The 17,900-nt window shown below is 39.8% G+C and overlaps 1 protein-coding gene across 1 annotated transcript in view; it reads right to left on the bottom strand.

Annotated features, from left to right (window-relative positions):
- tsc22d3 (TSC22 domain family, member 3) overlaps window positions 1-15,263 on the bottom strand; it is a 45,660-nt gene extending 30,397 nt beyond the window's left edge. The window contains exon 1 of the mRNA XM_042492827.2: window positions 14,507-15,263. Within this exon, the coding sequence (XP_042348761.1) occupies window positions 14,507-14,844 (338 nt within the window). The 5' untranslated portion in view covers window positions 14,845-15,263. The remainder of the gene's footprint in view (window positions 1-14,506) is intronic.
- Window positions 15,264-17,900: the final 2,637 nt, after the last annotated feature.

Raw genomic sequence — 17,900 nt, 5'->3', positions numbered from 1 at the left:
ATTTTTTTCCATTTTTTCCCCACAGCGTCTCTCTCCAATTGAAGCCAATGAGAGTTTGGAAATTTGGATGTGCCAGTAACAAACAGGAAGCCGTATTCATTACACTAAAGTCAGGGTTTGATTATGATTCATGGGGATTTGCCAGTCATTTGGCCTTTTTTTAGAGCATGCATACTGTAAACTGTAATTCAGAGTGGCAGTTATATTACATCTAATTTCTGCCAAGCTCTGCATCTGCCTACAGGAAGAAAAAAAAAAGTTTTCTGAATTTAGCAGAGGTTTACTGCATACTTAGGTTCATCTGATGAAACAAACTCATTGCACCGAGGTATGAGCAGGTTGCCCAACATTTTCTCCACTCAGTTTCCCAGCTGTGTGAATCTCTCACTTGTTTATTTTCTCTCAACTTGTCAATGTTGTGCAAAAGTGTAATTTAATGATGCAATTAAAAATGACAGCACAGCACAGGCGGGGGGGGTATGGGTGTGTGTGACACTTCAGGTGACACTTCTTTGAAAATAAGGATTAACACTTCAGAAAGCCTTCATTGAACTAAATGTTAAAACAGCACTCACGTAGATTAAATAAACGATATGATTGTGTTATGGCAAGTAGATGGCATTTGACTCCGGTTTAAAACCAATTACACATTTACTGTTAAACACCCACATTACATAATTGTTTAACAGACCAAAACAACATAATGCTGCTTAACTGAGTTTGAAATATGCTCCCTGCGTTCTTAATACCAAAATCATAACCATTTTGCCTGTTGCATGACAGGAGAGTCATGTTTGGGAAACTTAAATTACCCTTCCTCTCTCTTAAATTACATATCCACCCCAAGAGCTCAAAATTGTTTACCAGAGAACACAGAGGTACAGTCAGAGGAGAAAAACACAGCATGTTGCCAAACTGCAAATGTCCAGTAACTTCTAAAATAGAACATGTGACTGGTCCTACTGCTGTAAGCTTTCCTGTGTGCTGGAAAACATGTCTTCATGACCTGCAGAAGTTCGAAGAAGTAATTGTTTTCTTTCCCAGAGACTCTAGGAGCACTTCTCAGTAATGGGCTGTGGCAACACCGTTGCTAAAGTATGTCTAATACAAGCTCTGTGCCTTACAGGGGAAAAGACATTGCAAAGGGGTTTTGTGTGTGTGTGTGTGTGTGTGTGTGTGTGTGTGTGTGTGTTCTCATGGATATTTGATCAGGCAAGAAACATTTGTGTGTGCTCTGAGCTGAGAGAAGCTAAGTTCGGATGAACATAGTAATGTTCCTGCATTTTCGTCTTTTTCTCTTTCCAGTGCACGTTGTCATTATTTGTGCTGGTGTGTGTGCACCCAGAGTACATCATGTACCCAACCTGCGTGCGAAGAGTGCCCAGGGAGAATAAGATAGGCTAATGATAGGCCTGGCTCAGGCCCACTCCACAAAAGCACTGTCTGGCTGCATTGTGTAGCAGACTATTGTGGTTAGAAAAAAAAGTGACTCAGTATGGGACAACAGCACTTGGGATTATGAAACAAGTGTCCAGTGAGAAACAGATGGAATAAGCAGAATTAATCTGAAATGAAGCCAAGGTCTGCCAGTCTTTTTGAAATAAACCTTCCCCAGCAAAATGATCATTTGTACAGTATATCAATTAGCAAACTTACTCCCTGTAAGTTTTAATTTGTGAAGAAAACTTGAAAACTGTTTTTCTTGCATGCCTCCACAATGCAAAATGAATCAAAAAAAGGTGAACATTCTTCATAAATTGAAATAATTGGGGTCCACATTTAACAACAAAAAAATTTTATCCAAACATCCATTTACAATCACTCATACAACTTTCACAGTATAATCCAAGTCACAATTATCCAGTCGTACACCCAGTACTTTGCACACACATGTATTTTTGCTAAAATGTTTAACTGAGTAGCATACCCATGTGTTTTAAATTTTAATGTTTTCTCAAAAATGCATGTATTTGGGAAGTACTGTGTATACAACTGAATAAATGAGAACTGGATTATACTGAAGGGATGTGTGAGAGTTTGAAAAGTGATGTTTTGATCTTGTTTTCCGGTTGTGAAACGCGCCCCCCATTTACTTTAATTAATAAAGAATGTTCACCTTTTTTTGATTCTCCGTTCACCATGGAAGCAGAAAAACAAAGTTTTCCTCACAAATTAATTTTTAATGCACTGAGTAATTGACATACATTTTTTTCATTTGTAGTATTCCTTGTAGTATTCAAAGTATTCCTTTAACAGATGCTACAAAAAAGTTACATTTGTAGTTGAGTTTTTAAACAAACTCTTTCACTTTGGATACATATAAAAATTCAGTCTAGCTTTTACATATTTGAGCAGCTGAACTTATTCTCCCCCCTTCCCCATGGATATGGAAAAGGACACAGTGCACTTATGAAAAATATTTGTTTCCACTCCAGATCTACTGTTCTTCATCTCAGCCAAACTTGGCCCTGATAGTCGCAGGGTGGGTTACCACATTCTCACTTCTCATGCAGAGTTAGAAAAAGTCAGAGTGGGAATCCCAATGAAAATAGCACAGAATGAAAATTTTACTGCCCTCCAACCAGCAGTTTGTACTGCTCAGCCTGGGTGGTATTGAGACTGCAAGTCAAATAACTCCATCATTTAAGCTGCATCTACATCATGAACTTCACATTTTCCCTCGCCCAACTAAAGGTGCAGGTTGTCGTGTGCCAGCTTCAGTCTGACGAAAAAGAGCCAACCACAGTGAACTAACCCCTAATATCAAGTGTTATGCAAGCAGTATTACTGTCTAATGCCTATTCAAAGAGTGTAATTATAACATATTGACTGTTTGACACTATTACTCACTCTCAAATACAGGGTTGCGTGCATGTGGGAGTGTGTGTGATGCAAGTGTTGACAGGCAGCATTATTATCTAAATAGGCGCCATAGCCATGGTCCAAACAGATAAGGCAGCTAGCACAAGCCATGGTCACTCCAGCCCCCCCGCCTTCCCTCAGACTTATATAAGTCCAACGGCTGCCAACTAGCACAACTGAGATGGAGAGATGTAGAAAGAAAGAAGAAGAAAGATAGAGAGGGAGGAAAAACAAGGATAAGGAGAGAGGGAAGAGATGTGGCAAATGAAAGAGGCAAGGACAAAAGGAGTTGCACAAACATGCAGCATGAAAGCAGAGAGGGTTTTAATGGATGGGTGGTTCCACTTCCCTTTTGTGAAGCATTTGTGGAATCATTTCTTTAAAGAATGCTTCCTTCTTCTCGTTGTTTTGAAATATTGCCAAACGTGTACTTTACTAAGGTGTCTGCACTCAGCTGTGCTGTAGGGTGGAGATCCTTGTATTTAGTTTGTCTCCATACTTATTTGCCATGGATTTGTTTCAGGAATTCTGCACAGTTTGTTTTTTTTTTTTACTTTTTTTATGTCATGTTTATGTGGCAAAGCTGAGCCTCATGAGCTTCAGTGCAAAGAGTCCACATTATTTTGGATACATTTTGTTCCATGACAGCAACACAAAGAGCCTAGTATGTCCTTTACACTCGGTTGTTGGATATTTATGATTTAAAACCACAGCATGATAATCATAAATCAAGCCTTAAGCAATCAGGAAATTATCATTTTTATTTTCATTTTCATTTTATTAGTTAGTAAGTTAGTAAGTTTAGTTTTGACTGACAAATGAATTTGGTTTTCCAAGATTGATTAGTAGGAGTATTTTATGGAAGCAGATGCAGTAAGGGACAGATGGTATTTTATGAAACGGGAATACAAAATGAGGTAGGCGCTTTTTTTGAAGGACAGGGGGAGGGAATTATGTCTTTTGATTTTTCTTCGTGGAGGGACATTCAACTTTTAATGGTCACATTTTGTATTTTTTATAATACTCTCAGAACCTCAGAGTGGGCTTAAAGGCATATTTCCTTTTAAAATGTCCAAAATCACATCATTTATCAGCCAAAAACTGCCAAATAAGGTCATTTATGATGGAGGGAGTGTTATTCATTGCCCCCCAGTCCCTCAGGGAATATATGTAGTTCCACTGAGGGTCATGATATTTAAAAATAAATTAATTAAAAATAAAAAAAAATAAAATACTGCCCCTAACTGTAAAACAAGCAGATTCGGTTCAAAGCACCTTCATCAAACATGCTATATTTTTTCTTCATGCAGTCAGTGACTGATCAATATTATTTTTTGATTCACTTTTTCCAAAATTAATGGCACATACATTTAGAAGCTGGACGGGTTGAATCCTTTCTTAGAGAGTTTATAGTCTGATGTTAAGGATTTGACTCGGATGACAGACTTGATGTGTTACTTATAGATTTCTAATCCACCTCTGGTACACACTGTGACTCCGCTCTCTGCCGCACAGGACAAAAGAGCTTAGCCGGATTCTGCTGTTGTGACGAGTCAAGAGCGGCGTAATGCTCTGGGTCACCTTTGGGTGCTATGTACTGTAAGTGTGTTCATATTTGTACGTGTGTGTTTGTGTTGCCAAGGAGTGTGTCTTACAACTTCCAGACAGACGGGTGATAACTCATTCCTGACCCTTGCAGCTGTCATTGACGAAAAGATTGTCTGATTAAAAGATTACAGGGTGTGTTCATAAAACAGATTTTTGCTAACAAGGTCATCATGGAGTCTTTATAACCAGTTCTTAAAGAATATATTTGTTATTGTGAATCATTTCAATGAAAAGACCAAAACCAACGATCCATTAGTCCACTTTTGAATATGTTCAGACTTCCCAGCCAGTCTGTGCTGTTAGCGTCATGCCCATTTGATCCTTCTAAAAGAATCAGTTCATAAAAATAGGTCATGTATATGTTGGCTGTTTCGACATGCCCAGCTTCCCAGGCCAGTTAGTCTGCAGCGTATCCCAGTTTTTACTCGTGTTCCAGTTCTTATTTGTGAAAACTCAAAGTACTCGCATCACAAGGACGAACGCAAACACAGATACTGTAACTGCAATCTGATAAGCATGTTGTGTGTGTCACATGGGAGCAAAGCTGTGTTGGTAAAGAAAGGGCCGTACACAGGAGGTTGCATCAACCTATGTTACAGGGTGCGTCGGTGGATTTCCGAGTTGGCATACACTGAGCTCTGTCTGCTGTGGACGGTGTGTGACTTGGAGGTAAATGTGTGTGTAATAAACTGCGTTCACCAGGAAGAACTTGATAAACAGTTTACAGACAGATAACAGTGTCTCCTCCACAAACAGACATGTATACATTCACATGTGCTTGCACACAAGCCATTCAACAGTGGTTCCAGGCATCCACTGGCACGGCACCAAGGCCATCCTATTCATACAGTCCCAACACAACAAGGCAGTAACTCAAGAGCTCCATTAAAAAGCCATTATTGTACATCCCTCTTCAAATTGGTCCCTCAGTGATAAAATCAAGCACTGCGCTAATCCATGTTTCAAACACACCAAATGTATACCAACATGTGTTTGAAGATCTAGTGGTTTCTGATAGTGTGAATCAGTCTCTCGCTCACTGAATGTCTCTTTTCAACACAAAAGTGGTCAAAGCTTGTGTTATTGAGGAAACCCATTAAAAACAACTGTGAAACAAACAGTTTTTTACTTCCTGCAGCCACTGAAGAATGACTTCCTCTAGCTACAGAAAAAGCTTGTGACTTTTACCACAGACGGCTGCAGTCTACCTATATATTAGAGTTCCACCTAACATCAACAACACACTATTTTTAGCAAGTCCTGTCTATGTTTTGTCTTTGCTCCGGCCTCCCGTCTGGCTGTTTGTCTACCCCCAACTCTCTCTCTCTAGCTATCTCTCCCTGTAGCTCTCCCCTGACATTGCTCAGGCCTCGCCTCGTTGGCCTTTGTTTGTTTGGGATTGGCTGTGAAGACTTGCCTGGCCATGAATCTGTTCTTCCACCCCGACATCCTTCCCTTTGCCTTCTCGCCACTAATCCCCATTTTTTGTTTACATCCGTGTCCTCTTGCCACCTGCAACCCATCAAGTTATGTAACTCGTCAGATTTCTGTAGGACACTTAGTTTTTCCTTTTTAAATTAGAGGCCAAGTCATACTGTTGAGTTGTGTTTAAAAAAAACAAAAAAAACTTGAATCAAAAAAACAAAATGTAATTGGAGACAGGTTCTGTCGTCAGCAAGGATGTGTTTGACATGCATGTGCCTTTTATGTGGGCAGAGCTGAAAGAGACATCAGCAATGAGAATATTTCACCTCCCCCATAATGTGTTGTGTTATATCAAAGCAGGACTTTAAATCACACGGCTCTCTCATAGGGATTGCTTTGTAGCAGTAGCAGGGATGTACACTGATGCAGTTTCACTCTGATCCCTATTGAATCAGAATCAGAATCAGAAAAAGATTTATTGCCAGGTATGGTTAACACAATACGAGGAATTTGTTCTGGTGGGTTGATACAACATAAATATAGAAAAAGAAAACAGAATAAAAAAATAGAAGATACAAATATAAAATATAAAATATAAAAAGTACGAGTCTTACAGTGCAAAACAAAACAAGTAACACAAGTAACAGTGTAACAGTGCAAGAAATATTGCTGTTGCGACTTGTAGTATCTTAAATATGATAATTCACAGACAATAGAGCTGTAATTGTGGTGTATGTTTGTTATGATGGAGCCCTGTACTCCTGAGATGGATTCATTGTACAGCATGCATCTGCTGAATGGAGCCAGTTTTACAGCAGCAGAGAATACAGAGAAAGCAGTGTTTTGTTTACCTTATCCTTACATCTTTACATTCGGGACTCACCATGTTACAAGTTTCAGTTTGTTCCAGCCCTTGAGTTTCTCCACTTACTCCTACACTTTGTTTACACCCACTTTCCAATAGTAAAGCAGAGATTCTGTAATCTTGCTACACGCTGAAAACATCCAGAGTCAGAGGTGACGGTGCACTATGATCCCCGTCATTTCTCTAAAAGTGTGCATCACTTTTGTAATGATATTTTTATGCAAATGATTTGCCCTCAAAGTCTAAGCAGGCAGAACTGACCTGTATATTCAGGTCTACTTTGACTGGTAGAAGATAATGTTGCATGTAAATGAACTCACCAGGTCACGCACCGATATTCAACATAATAAATATATTTACTTCGTGTCCTGTCATATTGTGGAACTGATCCACTGTCATGACCTTAAACTAAAATATGTAACCGACATATTTTGCAATGATGCCTACTGAGATGGATTTTTTAGGGGTGGAAAAAAGCTTTTCCAGTAGTTTTACAGAAATTATTTTTCTATCATAAAACATTATAAGCAACCCATTTTTACTCCCAACTCATCATATAGCCCCGCTTTGTAAGTCACATCGACATCAGACATCAATGCAAAGACGCCTCTTACGCTGTGATATGATATGCATGGGGCGCATGTACATTTCCTATAAAAAGTGAAGTAAATTTTGAAAAGACACAATACATATGACAAGCATAAATTCACATGCTGTCTTAGAACATCCGAAACAAACGCAGGATGGTACCTAGCGCATCATATTTAGACGTGAAGGTCCACTGTCCAAGCAGGATGACAAGTTGTTGTTATAGTGTGTGTAAAGTGTGTACTTGCACCCATCTTTTTGGCCTTTTACGCCCATCCCTACAATATTTTCTGAGATTACAGTGGTGAAATTACTATTAAAAAATTGTACTGGCAGAGAGTCAGCTGACATAGAATAAAGAGTGACACAGTAAAATATAGCAGCAAGATGTGGTGGATGGTTACGCACAAGACTATCACACAGGAGGTTGGAGTTATGTGAAAGTCATTATTGGTTTATTATTTTTGGACTAGTTTCTTTTTTGACTAATTTTTTTTCAGTTTTTAGGATGTATAAAGCTGCCGAATGTACTCTGTGTACATAAACTTTACAAGATTAGCTGAATGGACCCATATAGGATAATGTCATAAATCAACGTAGCGTAGAACGCCCAGGAATAAACAGTCAGCTAAAAATAGCCACATTGGCTTTTTGCAACCTGAGAGCAAATAGCATTGTTGGCAATGGTTACTTGGGCGCAAATCACATCTGCCTCATTATAATTGTTAAATATACATACATTTATTAATAGACACTTTCCATAACCTCCAGAGTGGATCACTGAATGTAGGTCTTGCCATTCTGTGGTTTATATTTTTATCACAGTAAAGCTGTCTCCAGTCCATTGTGGGAGGTCTAGATCATGTTCAGTAGTCAACTGGGCTGAACCTAAGGACCAGAGATCATCTCAGGCCACAGTAAGGGAGTTTTACCACTGTAATGAGCAGCATGTGTGGCAGCCAAGTGTTGGAAGAACAAATGGTTATTTCAAAGCAGAAAATCAAACCTGGTCAGAGGTTGTAACTTCTCTGTCAGGATCCTTTCACTTCCATTTTTTGAACAATTTATCAAACAGAGCATAAACTTGAAGTCTGTGAACGTAAACCTGCCCTCACCTCCAACCCTCTTAGAGTCAGACAAGACTTTTCTTGGTCTGACAACAAAATCGCTTTCTTTTCCAACCAGGTTCAATTCTCTTTGTCAGTCAACAGAATAAAATTCATTTTATTCTTTCACATGCCATGCAACATCTTACTTTCACCTGACCAGCAACTTCGTCATTTCAAACACTTTACCAACGAACACTTATCTGGTTTAAAAGCTTTTCTCTACTGCAGCTGTGTGCTTCACAGTGTTGTCGTCAAACCAAGCCTAAGTCATGATCAAGACCAGTGTATTGGGACCTAGACAAGACCAAACCAGACCAGTGAGTCCCAGACTGCAGAACACACTTATGATAAAATGTGGAACACAATCCACATGTCTATAAATACACCAACAGAAAGCAAATAACAATTGCATCATTCAACTCTTTTTATTGCCATATTGTGTATACTGTATGTATGTATGTATTAGTCGAGAAATGTATTGTTAACTAAAGTGTTGCAAAGGTGAATTTCTGGTTGTAGTTTTCCTTTGTCCACTATGAGCAAACCAACCACATTGCCAGAAAGAATTTTTGTCATTGTACATTTCTGCAAACCACAATACGTTACAGCTTTGTTTCTCAACAACGCTGTGATGATGGTGTGGTAAGGGTTAGGTATAAAAGCAGTTATGGTTAGGAAAATCAAGTTTTGGCTTAAAACACCCAGGCTGGGAAATGTCAGTGGAAAAACACCCAGGTTCCAAAAAATAACCATTTTTGTAGTTTGTTGGTTTTGAACAGTGGTCTGCAGTTTGGCAGGAATCTCACCTAGGTGACACTTCATCCATCCCACCTTGCACTGACAAAGTCAGAGTATACATTACGTCACTTTCGAAACGTTGTTATGATACATACCACACATGCAAATGTAATTTATTCATGGATTGTGGAAACATACAATGTCAGCATTTTCTACATGTGACTGGGCTGAGCAAACAAATACACACTAAGGATGTAAAACACAATGGATGTAAAATAAACTTAACCAACTCCGCTCTTTTTTTGTACAGGCCATTTGAAATTCCCACAGTTGAGGTCTTGACTGGTCTTTCAGTAAAATCAAGACTCTCTTTGTTTGAGATCAAAACAAAACCAAGAAAAAATGTGGTCAAGTCCGAGACTGAGATCTTCAAAAAGTGGTCTCCACACTAAGACTGATCTAGAGTACCACAACACTGGAGCGACAGACAGAGACGTCGAAGTCTCCACTGTTGCATTACACAAAACAACAGTTTCTGTCTTTAAATATTGAATAGATTGATAATTTTCATCTGGTCTGTAAATCTAGAGAAGAGCTCTGAAGCATGTAAACTCTTCAGCCTTGTCATGTGGTCACATTAGTGTCTGCTGCAGAGAAAACCTCTTTTATGAGGTCTCTGACACTTTGTGACATCTTCTGTGCTATCACTGAGCTCTTTTCTCTTTGTATTTTGACTGCCTCCTGACTGGTCACAGACCTGTACACCTTTGATAAACGTTTGTGTCATCGCTGCAGGCTCTTCACCCCTCTTCACCCTGGCATGTGGAGGTGTTTAGTGGCTGCTAAGTACTGACTGACTGCCCAGGGTGAAGGTGCGCGAGAGAGCCTCTCTCATTCCAGCCAAGTCTAGCTGCGTAAGCCTCAAGGTAAATCAACACATTTCCTCTGGTTTTATCCTGTGGAAATCACAGATCCTGTCCCCCCCTCAGGGCTCTCTGGCTCTGCCTCAGACACCAAACATGACTTATGAGTTCAAATTCTCCTCTCAGCACATTTCCATGACCCTCGAATCATTTACATAACAAGTTTGCTCTCTGCTGCCGCTGCCACTTACTGATAATTCAACAAGTCCACAAGATGTCCTGGCACGCTTCCTCAGGCTATGCTGAACATTTCATTTTGTTAACAAGTGGCAAATGAGAACGATGGCCGCTCGGAAGACTGACCACCCAGAGTGAGGTCACGACACAAACCTCCGCCGAGCTTTCATCAGAAGCAAGGTCCTCCTGCAGCGAGGACTTCAATAAAACAGTTTGAACTTCTGCAAAACTCAGTTTAGCAAAGCAGCTTTCTTGCTTCAACTGACAGGATTAGTACATGTGTGAATGAATGAGTGCGTTTGTGTTTCGGCATGAAGAACTATAATGGGTACACATCATAAATCAATGCATTAATCCTGCAAGAAAGCCTGTCCACGTCAGCCACATGATCCGTGTCTGTGATTCCCTCTTGAGAAGGGGAGGTCCAGGGACAAAGTGTTCTAGCGAAAGAGTCTGTTTGTCAGGCAAACAGTTGAGCTGGTGCAGCACGGTCACACTGGCCCACGGCGCAAGTCAACACATTGCCTCTGGGCCAGAAATGTCAAAAATAATGGCACATAGGAGATGCCAGCCCTGCAATTAATTCTGCATCTGAACTGTAGATATATTTTCCATACAAATACATACAGATCTCAACATTTTAGGACTAATTTCTATAAACATTCAAATGAATTTTACAACCTAGAGATTATAATTCATCGGTGTTGTGAAGAAACGCATGAAGCTACGTCATCAGGACTACGTCTAAATAGCAGAGCAGAAGGAAAATGCCTGTCCACCAACAGGCATTACACAATGTATGATATTGTAAACACTCAATGACGTGAATAATAACTCACCTGAGCATATCCAAGTATAACTTCAAATGTAAAGACATGCTCAAAGGAATTGAAAGAAAAAAGGTTTTGTTTGAAAAGCACTGTTTGCTCACTTATTTTGTTTCGTTATTCATCACCCCTTGTTTCAGCCGCTCCCTTCAGGCAGTCATTTCAGAGTACCTCTTGCCAAAAAGACAAATATAATAATATGCTGTAATATGCACTTTTAATAAAGCTAAATTGATGTTACTTTTTAATGTAGCTTTACACATGTGCTTCAACTGATTTATGGATTTTGTAAAAAAAAAAAAAAAAAATGTTCCTGTTGTTTGAGCCCCTAACTGGTAATTTTCTTTCACTATGTGATGGACAAAAAAGTTTTTTGAATCTTTAATCTTGATTATTGAATAGCTTGTGAATAGCTCAAATACCTCGTTGCCAAAAGGGAGTACCGTCTAGGCCTGGAGTCTTCATTTCCTCACAGTGTTTCTTCATCTCTTCTTCATCCCCACTATCATTATGACACACCCTTGTTATCGGAAATAAATTAAGAACAGACTGTTCTTTCACTGTTTTCTTTCACTCCATATATAAGTGATGTGTTTTTCAGACAGAGGTAATCCATGCTAGTAGTAGTGTAGTGTGTCAAGTATTACCACAATTATTTTTATCAACTGTCTGAGAGTTTGGCACTGATGAACATTTACAGCCACAAGCTACAAAATCAAGTTAAACTTAATCATGGCTGTCACCAGCGTCATCAGTTACAGTGCACAGTAATTGGTTTCACATCCATTGTACTTTATGCGGTATCAATCAGCCCCACAGGAGATAACAAGAGTCCGGAATATAAGTAGAGTCGGGAATAGAAATAGCGTATAGCAAAGTTAAGTGAGGTTAAAATTTAACTGTTAACTATATTCTGTGGCAGCTTGGCTTCTGGAGAAATTTGATAAAGTACTGATAAAGTTTCTTGACCAGAGAACATTGCTGATATGATAACATCTGCAAATAACTGAATCAATGATAACGGATGCCATTTCCATGTTCATTCCAGGCACATCTTATCAGGATAAACATTATCACAGATATTTTATCTGACGAAATATGGAGAAAGAAATCCTGAGATGGGTTGATTAATGGCACTATGAGGATATATTTTTAGAAGGATTCACATTCCAGAGGGCAATTTATGTTGAAAAGTTGGATGTATGCTGCCTTCTCAAAGGTCCAGTGTGTAGGATTTAGGGGAATATATATTGGTAGAAATGGAATATAAGATAATGAGTATGTTTTTTTTTTGGTGTATAATCACCTGACAATAAGAATCGTTGTTTTGTTACCTTAGAATAAGCAGTTTATATGTACATGTGGAGCAGGTCCTCATTCACCATGCTGCAGCGCCATTTTCAACAGTAACCCAGAATGAACAAACCTAACACTGACTCCAGATAGGGCCATTCACGTTTTCATAAATGACCCTATCATTTTTAGTGTGAAACTGTTTTGTTCAGTGTTTTTACCAGTTTTAATCACAGAGTCCGTGTGTTTCGAAGAGAAAGAGAGCTAGCAGATCATTTGGCTGGCGGTTAAAACCTCCAAACCATGAACAGGGAAAGAGTCCTAACCAGGAGTTCATGCTTGGCACATGGCAGAAGTCTCATTTAGTTGAAATCTGCAGTCACAACCACACAGTGCCACTAAATCCAACACAGTGCTCCTTTACAGAAAAACTTACATAAGAATGAATGTGAAAGTTGACTTTGTAACTCTAACATTTGGTTCTTAAACCAAAGCAAACACAAAATGTTCCCTATTGTGTCAATGGAACAAGAAATTAGCTGTTAATATATTTCCTAATTGAGTTTAAGGGGAAAAAAACTTTTAGAATTATGTCATTAAGAGCCTGTAGGTCTGAATATTGACAGACTTAGGACTTAAAACAGCCCTTAGACGAAAGTTGTAAATGTTGAGGCAAAGGTCAGTTCTGATATCGAGATTTCCTACTGTACAACATCACAAACAAAAAAGAAAACCCTATTATCAGGTTAATGTTATCATACGACATTTACGTCTGACATATATGTCATGATCTTTCAACACATATCTCTGTTTTACTGACACAAATTACAACAACTTCAGTCTATATGACATTCAAAGGTGGCTCTTACGATGATAACAGCTTTGTGTAGTGATTCCTCATAGGTGTCCACTTTTACTGGTCTGATAAGCAGATAGAGCGTATGTTAATTACTGCTTTTCCACCCAAGCACTGTACACTGACTTCTGGCTCAGGTTCAGGAGTTCAGCGACAGCAGCCGACTAGAAATATGGTAGCTGTAAATTTGAGGCTAAAGTCATTGAAAGGAAGCTGCCAAACAAACTATCCAACTGGCAGCAGCAACTTTGTAGCAGGACATTCTCCTCCTCACAAACAGTGCGAGGTGAGCTGCCAAACGCTGTTTTATAAACACTGTTTGGCAGCAGCAGAGACGGTGTCAGGCCAGTTTTAATTGACCTCAAACAATAAAAGATCACTTTAATTGAATCAATATGACAACAAACTGTTGCTCTAAAATAACCTTGTTTTTTGGAAGGCGTTCTTTTTAGACTTGTTTCCCCTGCTCTATGGAGTTTGAGAAGTTTTGCTGTTTTAAAGTAAAGAACAGAAAACTCTTTTCTCAGATGTAAAATATAATGCAAGTATTAATGAATGTCCTTAAACTAAATAGCTTCACTATGTGAAAACGCATTTTAGTGTTAATCCTGTAAAGCTCATGCACTTATCATTGTCAGTGTCGTGTTGTATAACATATCAGATGTGTTGCATGAAAGACGTGGATTGGATAGATCCAATCCAATAAATATTCACTGTGAGCTGCATGAATAGTTCGACATTGTTTGCCATTTCTTTGCATGTCAAGTCATAAAAAGTAAGAAAAGCACATAATGTTTTGTTTATCAGAAAACGACAACCGAATTCAACCCAACCATGTATTTAAATCTCAATATGTTGCTCGACACCTTCTTGTGAAGTAAGCAATTTTGTGCTTATCTGAGACTCATTTCTGGAACACAATCAAGCCTATACTTAATCCATGACCGTAAACACTTATGTCAGCCTTTTTAGAAGAAGTGTTGATCCAAGAAACCTGATTAGTCTCTGTAAGCCATCTGGTTCATTTAAGCAAAACCTGCTTCTTAAGTAGGACTAATATTGTGATTTGATATATGCAGATCCAGAAGTTAAGTTGGACTTTGTACTGAATGTCCCTGCCAGGGGTAAAGAATAACTTTCAGTTCAAATTTCGTCCTAATGACAGAGGCTTTAGATTCAGTCGTAACCTTTTCAGATAAGCGTGTACCTTTCAGATAAGCAAACAACAGACATACCTGTGAAAGAAGAGCAGTATAGACAGCATGGTCTGGTCAATGTTGCTGTTGCTGTTGCAGATCCCCTCATTGAGCAAGAAGCAGGGGTCCCTCACCACCGACTCCAGGGAGTCCTGCCTCATGATGTTGTTCAGCTTGTCCGTGTTCAAGTTCTGGTACATCAGCTGGTTGCGGAGCTGGCGGAAGTGGCTGACACTGGGGCTTGTGGGGCTTGCTGGCAGGCCCCCGAGGCCCTGAGCCGGACTGCCGGCCATGGAGTCATCACAGCCATTTGCCAGGTCCAGGCAGCAGCTGCAGCAGTCCAGGCCGATGGGCGAGCGGCAGTCATCGTCTGACATCTCGAAGAACAGGTGGACGGAAAGGAAAGACGCCCAAGTGGAGAAGGGCAGGTGCAGGAGTCTCAGCAAAGGATGACAGGTGTGAGAATGAAACACAAAGTGAAAGGCAAAACAGTGAGAGGGTGTTTTTGTCAGCTCAGAGAGACAGACAGGCAGCCTGGGGCTGGTCCAGTGTACCCTCCTGTCTCCACTCCAGGGCCAAGAGGGCTAAATGGCAGGTTGAGTTCCTCCCTGAGAAGTGCAGTCACGCTGGGCCACTCTGCCTGCTTTTATCCCTGAGTTTCTCCTCCTGTGGCTCTGCTGCATTTAGCCTTTTGTTCGGGGCCGACGCTGCTGCAATGTGTTGCTACTGTGGCAGGAGAAAGAGAACGCCCCACACACGCACACACATACACACTCACTCACGCCGATTCAGCAGGAGTGCGCTTGAAAGCAAAACCCAGAAGCTGCTTGCTGCTTATCACCCCCCCCACCCCGTACTTTTTTTTTTCTTTGGTTGGTGTGCCTAGAGACAGAGGGAGGGAGCGAAAAAGGAGGGAGACAGAGAGGGTGGGGAAACCCCTGTGATTGGTAAAAAGCATCGCTGGTTACATGTACTGGGCCCTCCTCTTTTCTTTTTCAGTATAGCTGTGCAGGCATTGAGGGGAAGGGAAATAGACAGAGAGGGAGGGAAGCTTCGGAGCATGCTTGAAACATGTGCCGTTCTGCCAGCTCCACCCTGCCATGCTGACAGCACAAGGAGTGGCTGAGTGAGGGAGGCTGCAAGAACACACACAAAGACACGATAACATGTCTGCCTCGCTAATTTGTGAAAAAAAAGTGTGATGCGAGTTGTCAACATGGTATTTTACATGCATTTGAAATTACAGGAAATTATTTTTTGGTGTGCTTTTATCAATTTTGCCTGACTCTATTGAATACATTTAAATTCAGGAGTAGCATTGGGATTTTAATTGCCCGGAAAATGACTGTGTATATGCCTCAGAGTTGCGGTGAATATTCGTAAAAGATTTGCCTTTATCCCTCTGAGACCTGGAGGAGACAACTTTACAAGTATTTAGACCTTGATCCCTCAGAATTTTGGTGCAATTTCTTCCAAAATATAGTGACATTTGGTCATATATGTGTCATAAATTGCAATAAATTTGTAGATTTAGAAAATGATCATTTAAAGCTTGGTAAAAATTAATTAATTCATCCTATTCTACTCTGTTCTATTGAATAAATACTGTACTTATAATTATTGTGACTGCATATTTAAAATTATGTTACAAAATTATTGGAATTTTTTAAACATTTTTCCCAGGTCATTTCCACATTTTTGTTTGGTTGTTGTTTTTTTAACTTACTTTTTCTTTTTTTTTTTGTTTTACCAATTTTCTTGTACTTTTTACTAATTTCTTGGTCATTTTTGGGTCATTTCTTCTTCTGTTGCTCATTGCCTTTTTCCCATGTTTCAAAGGTTTAAATAACTACATATTTGGTGGTGCATCAGTTGGTACAGCAAGAAGCTTCTGGATGTGAATATAAAAACCTGTAGGGGCCTTTATGTGTGCGGGGCCTTGCATGATCTCCCCAAGTCTACTTGGGTTTCCTTTGGATGTTCTGGTTGGTCAGATTGGCAGCTGCAAGTTGTCTGTGTTAGCCCTGTGAAAGACTGTTGACCTGTGCTGGGTGTACCAATTTCTCTGCCAATGTGAACTGGGATAAACTCTCGAACCTTTCAACCCTGCACAGGAATGCTTGCTATTTAATGCTTTAAGTTTTACAATGGTGTGTTTTTATTACTAGTAAAGTTAAGATATGATAAAACTGTATTCATCCTCAGGGAAATTGTTGTGCGGGAGCTGTAATACAAAGTGAGAAAGAATGCTATATAGAGAGTGCAAATAAAGAAATATAAGCAATAAAAAATATCCTTGAGGTGCAACCAAATGTGCCAGAAATGTAAACAGGTTGTAAAGACTTTAACGGTAAGTGTCATAAATGTTACTGGTTAACACAAAGGTGCAATTACAACGAGCCCAAAATTTAAATATTAAACAGTTAGGATCATAGAAAATAGATGGGTTGATGATAAAATGCAATCCAAAAAGTATGTTTTCATTATGTATTATTTAATGTCATCATTAATATTTAGTATATATTACACATCGGTGTCATTTGTATCACTGTGCATGCATATTTGTGTGTGTGTGTGTGTGTGTGTGTGTGTGTGTGTGTGTGTGTGTGTGCGCGCGCGCGTGTGTGTGTGTGTGTGCGTGTGTGTGTGTGTGTGTGTGTGAGAGTGAGAGAGAGAGAGAGAGACAGAGAGAGATTCTGCATGTGCTCTAAACTTGCATGGTAAACACAAACATTATCTTATCAGGTCTCCCCTGTGTTTGTTTACGATTTTGTCAATTTCCATATCTGTTCCCAAACAGTTTTTGGATTGGGAAAGAGCGTGCCGTGTTCTTGTCCTCCAGACGAGTGTTTCACAAGCCCTGGTCAATAACAGGACAATGTCATTACAGCCTTACAGACGGCTCTGGGAGGAATGCTTTGACCTCGGCCACTGACCAACAAGTGTACTGTATGCTGTCTACAGATGGCTGATCATGCAAGAAAAAAACAACGAGATGATTACAAATAGCACGTCTCACTCTGAGGCATGCTGCTGTTTCTGCTGCAGTAAAAAATGTCACACCACATTGTTGGGTAGCGCTGGGATCAATTAAGCAGAGAAAATGACTGACTATTGCTTTATTGAGTGTGTAATGATGTCCTCGGGCAGCGGGGCTGTTCCACTTTGGTTGGTGGAAGGGCTGCGGACTGTTTGGGTAGATGCTGCCCTCTAGTGGACATCTGTTAGTATCATTGATGTAGAAGTTCAAGCGTATCCCCATTAAGCCAAACACTTAAAAGCCAAAAATTAAAACAAAACAAAAAAATAAATTTGAGTTTTGTTTATTAAATTTAGGCCATATATGCCTTTAAAAGACAGGCAAACTGTGGGTTTATTAACTGTATTTCTGTGGTTAAAATTTGTCCTGGTGGAGATGATGAGGAAAATGGTC

This window comes from Plectropomus leopardus, chromosome 8, assembly GCF_026936395.1.
Source record: "Plectropomus leopardus strain MGB_pleo_1.0 chromosome 8, ASM2693639v1, whole genome shotgun sequence".
Classification (NCBI taxonomy): Eukaryota; Metazoa; Chordata; class Actinopteri; order Perciformes; family Serranidae; genus Plectropomus; species Plectropomus leopardus.
The sequence above is the reverse complement of the archived record's forward strand: the minus strand, read 5'-3'. Positions and strand labels throughout refer to the sequence as shown.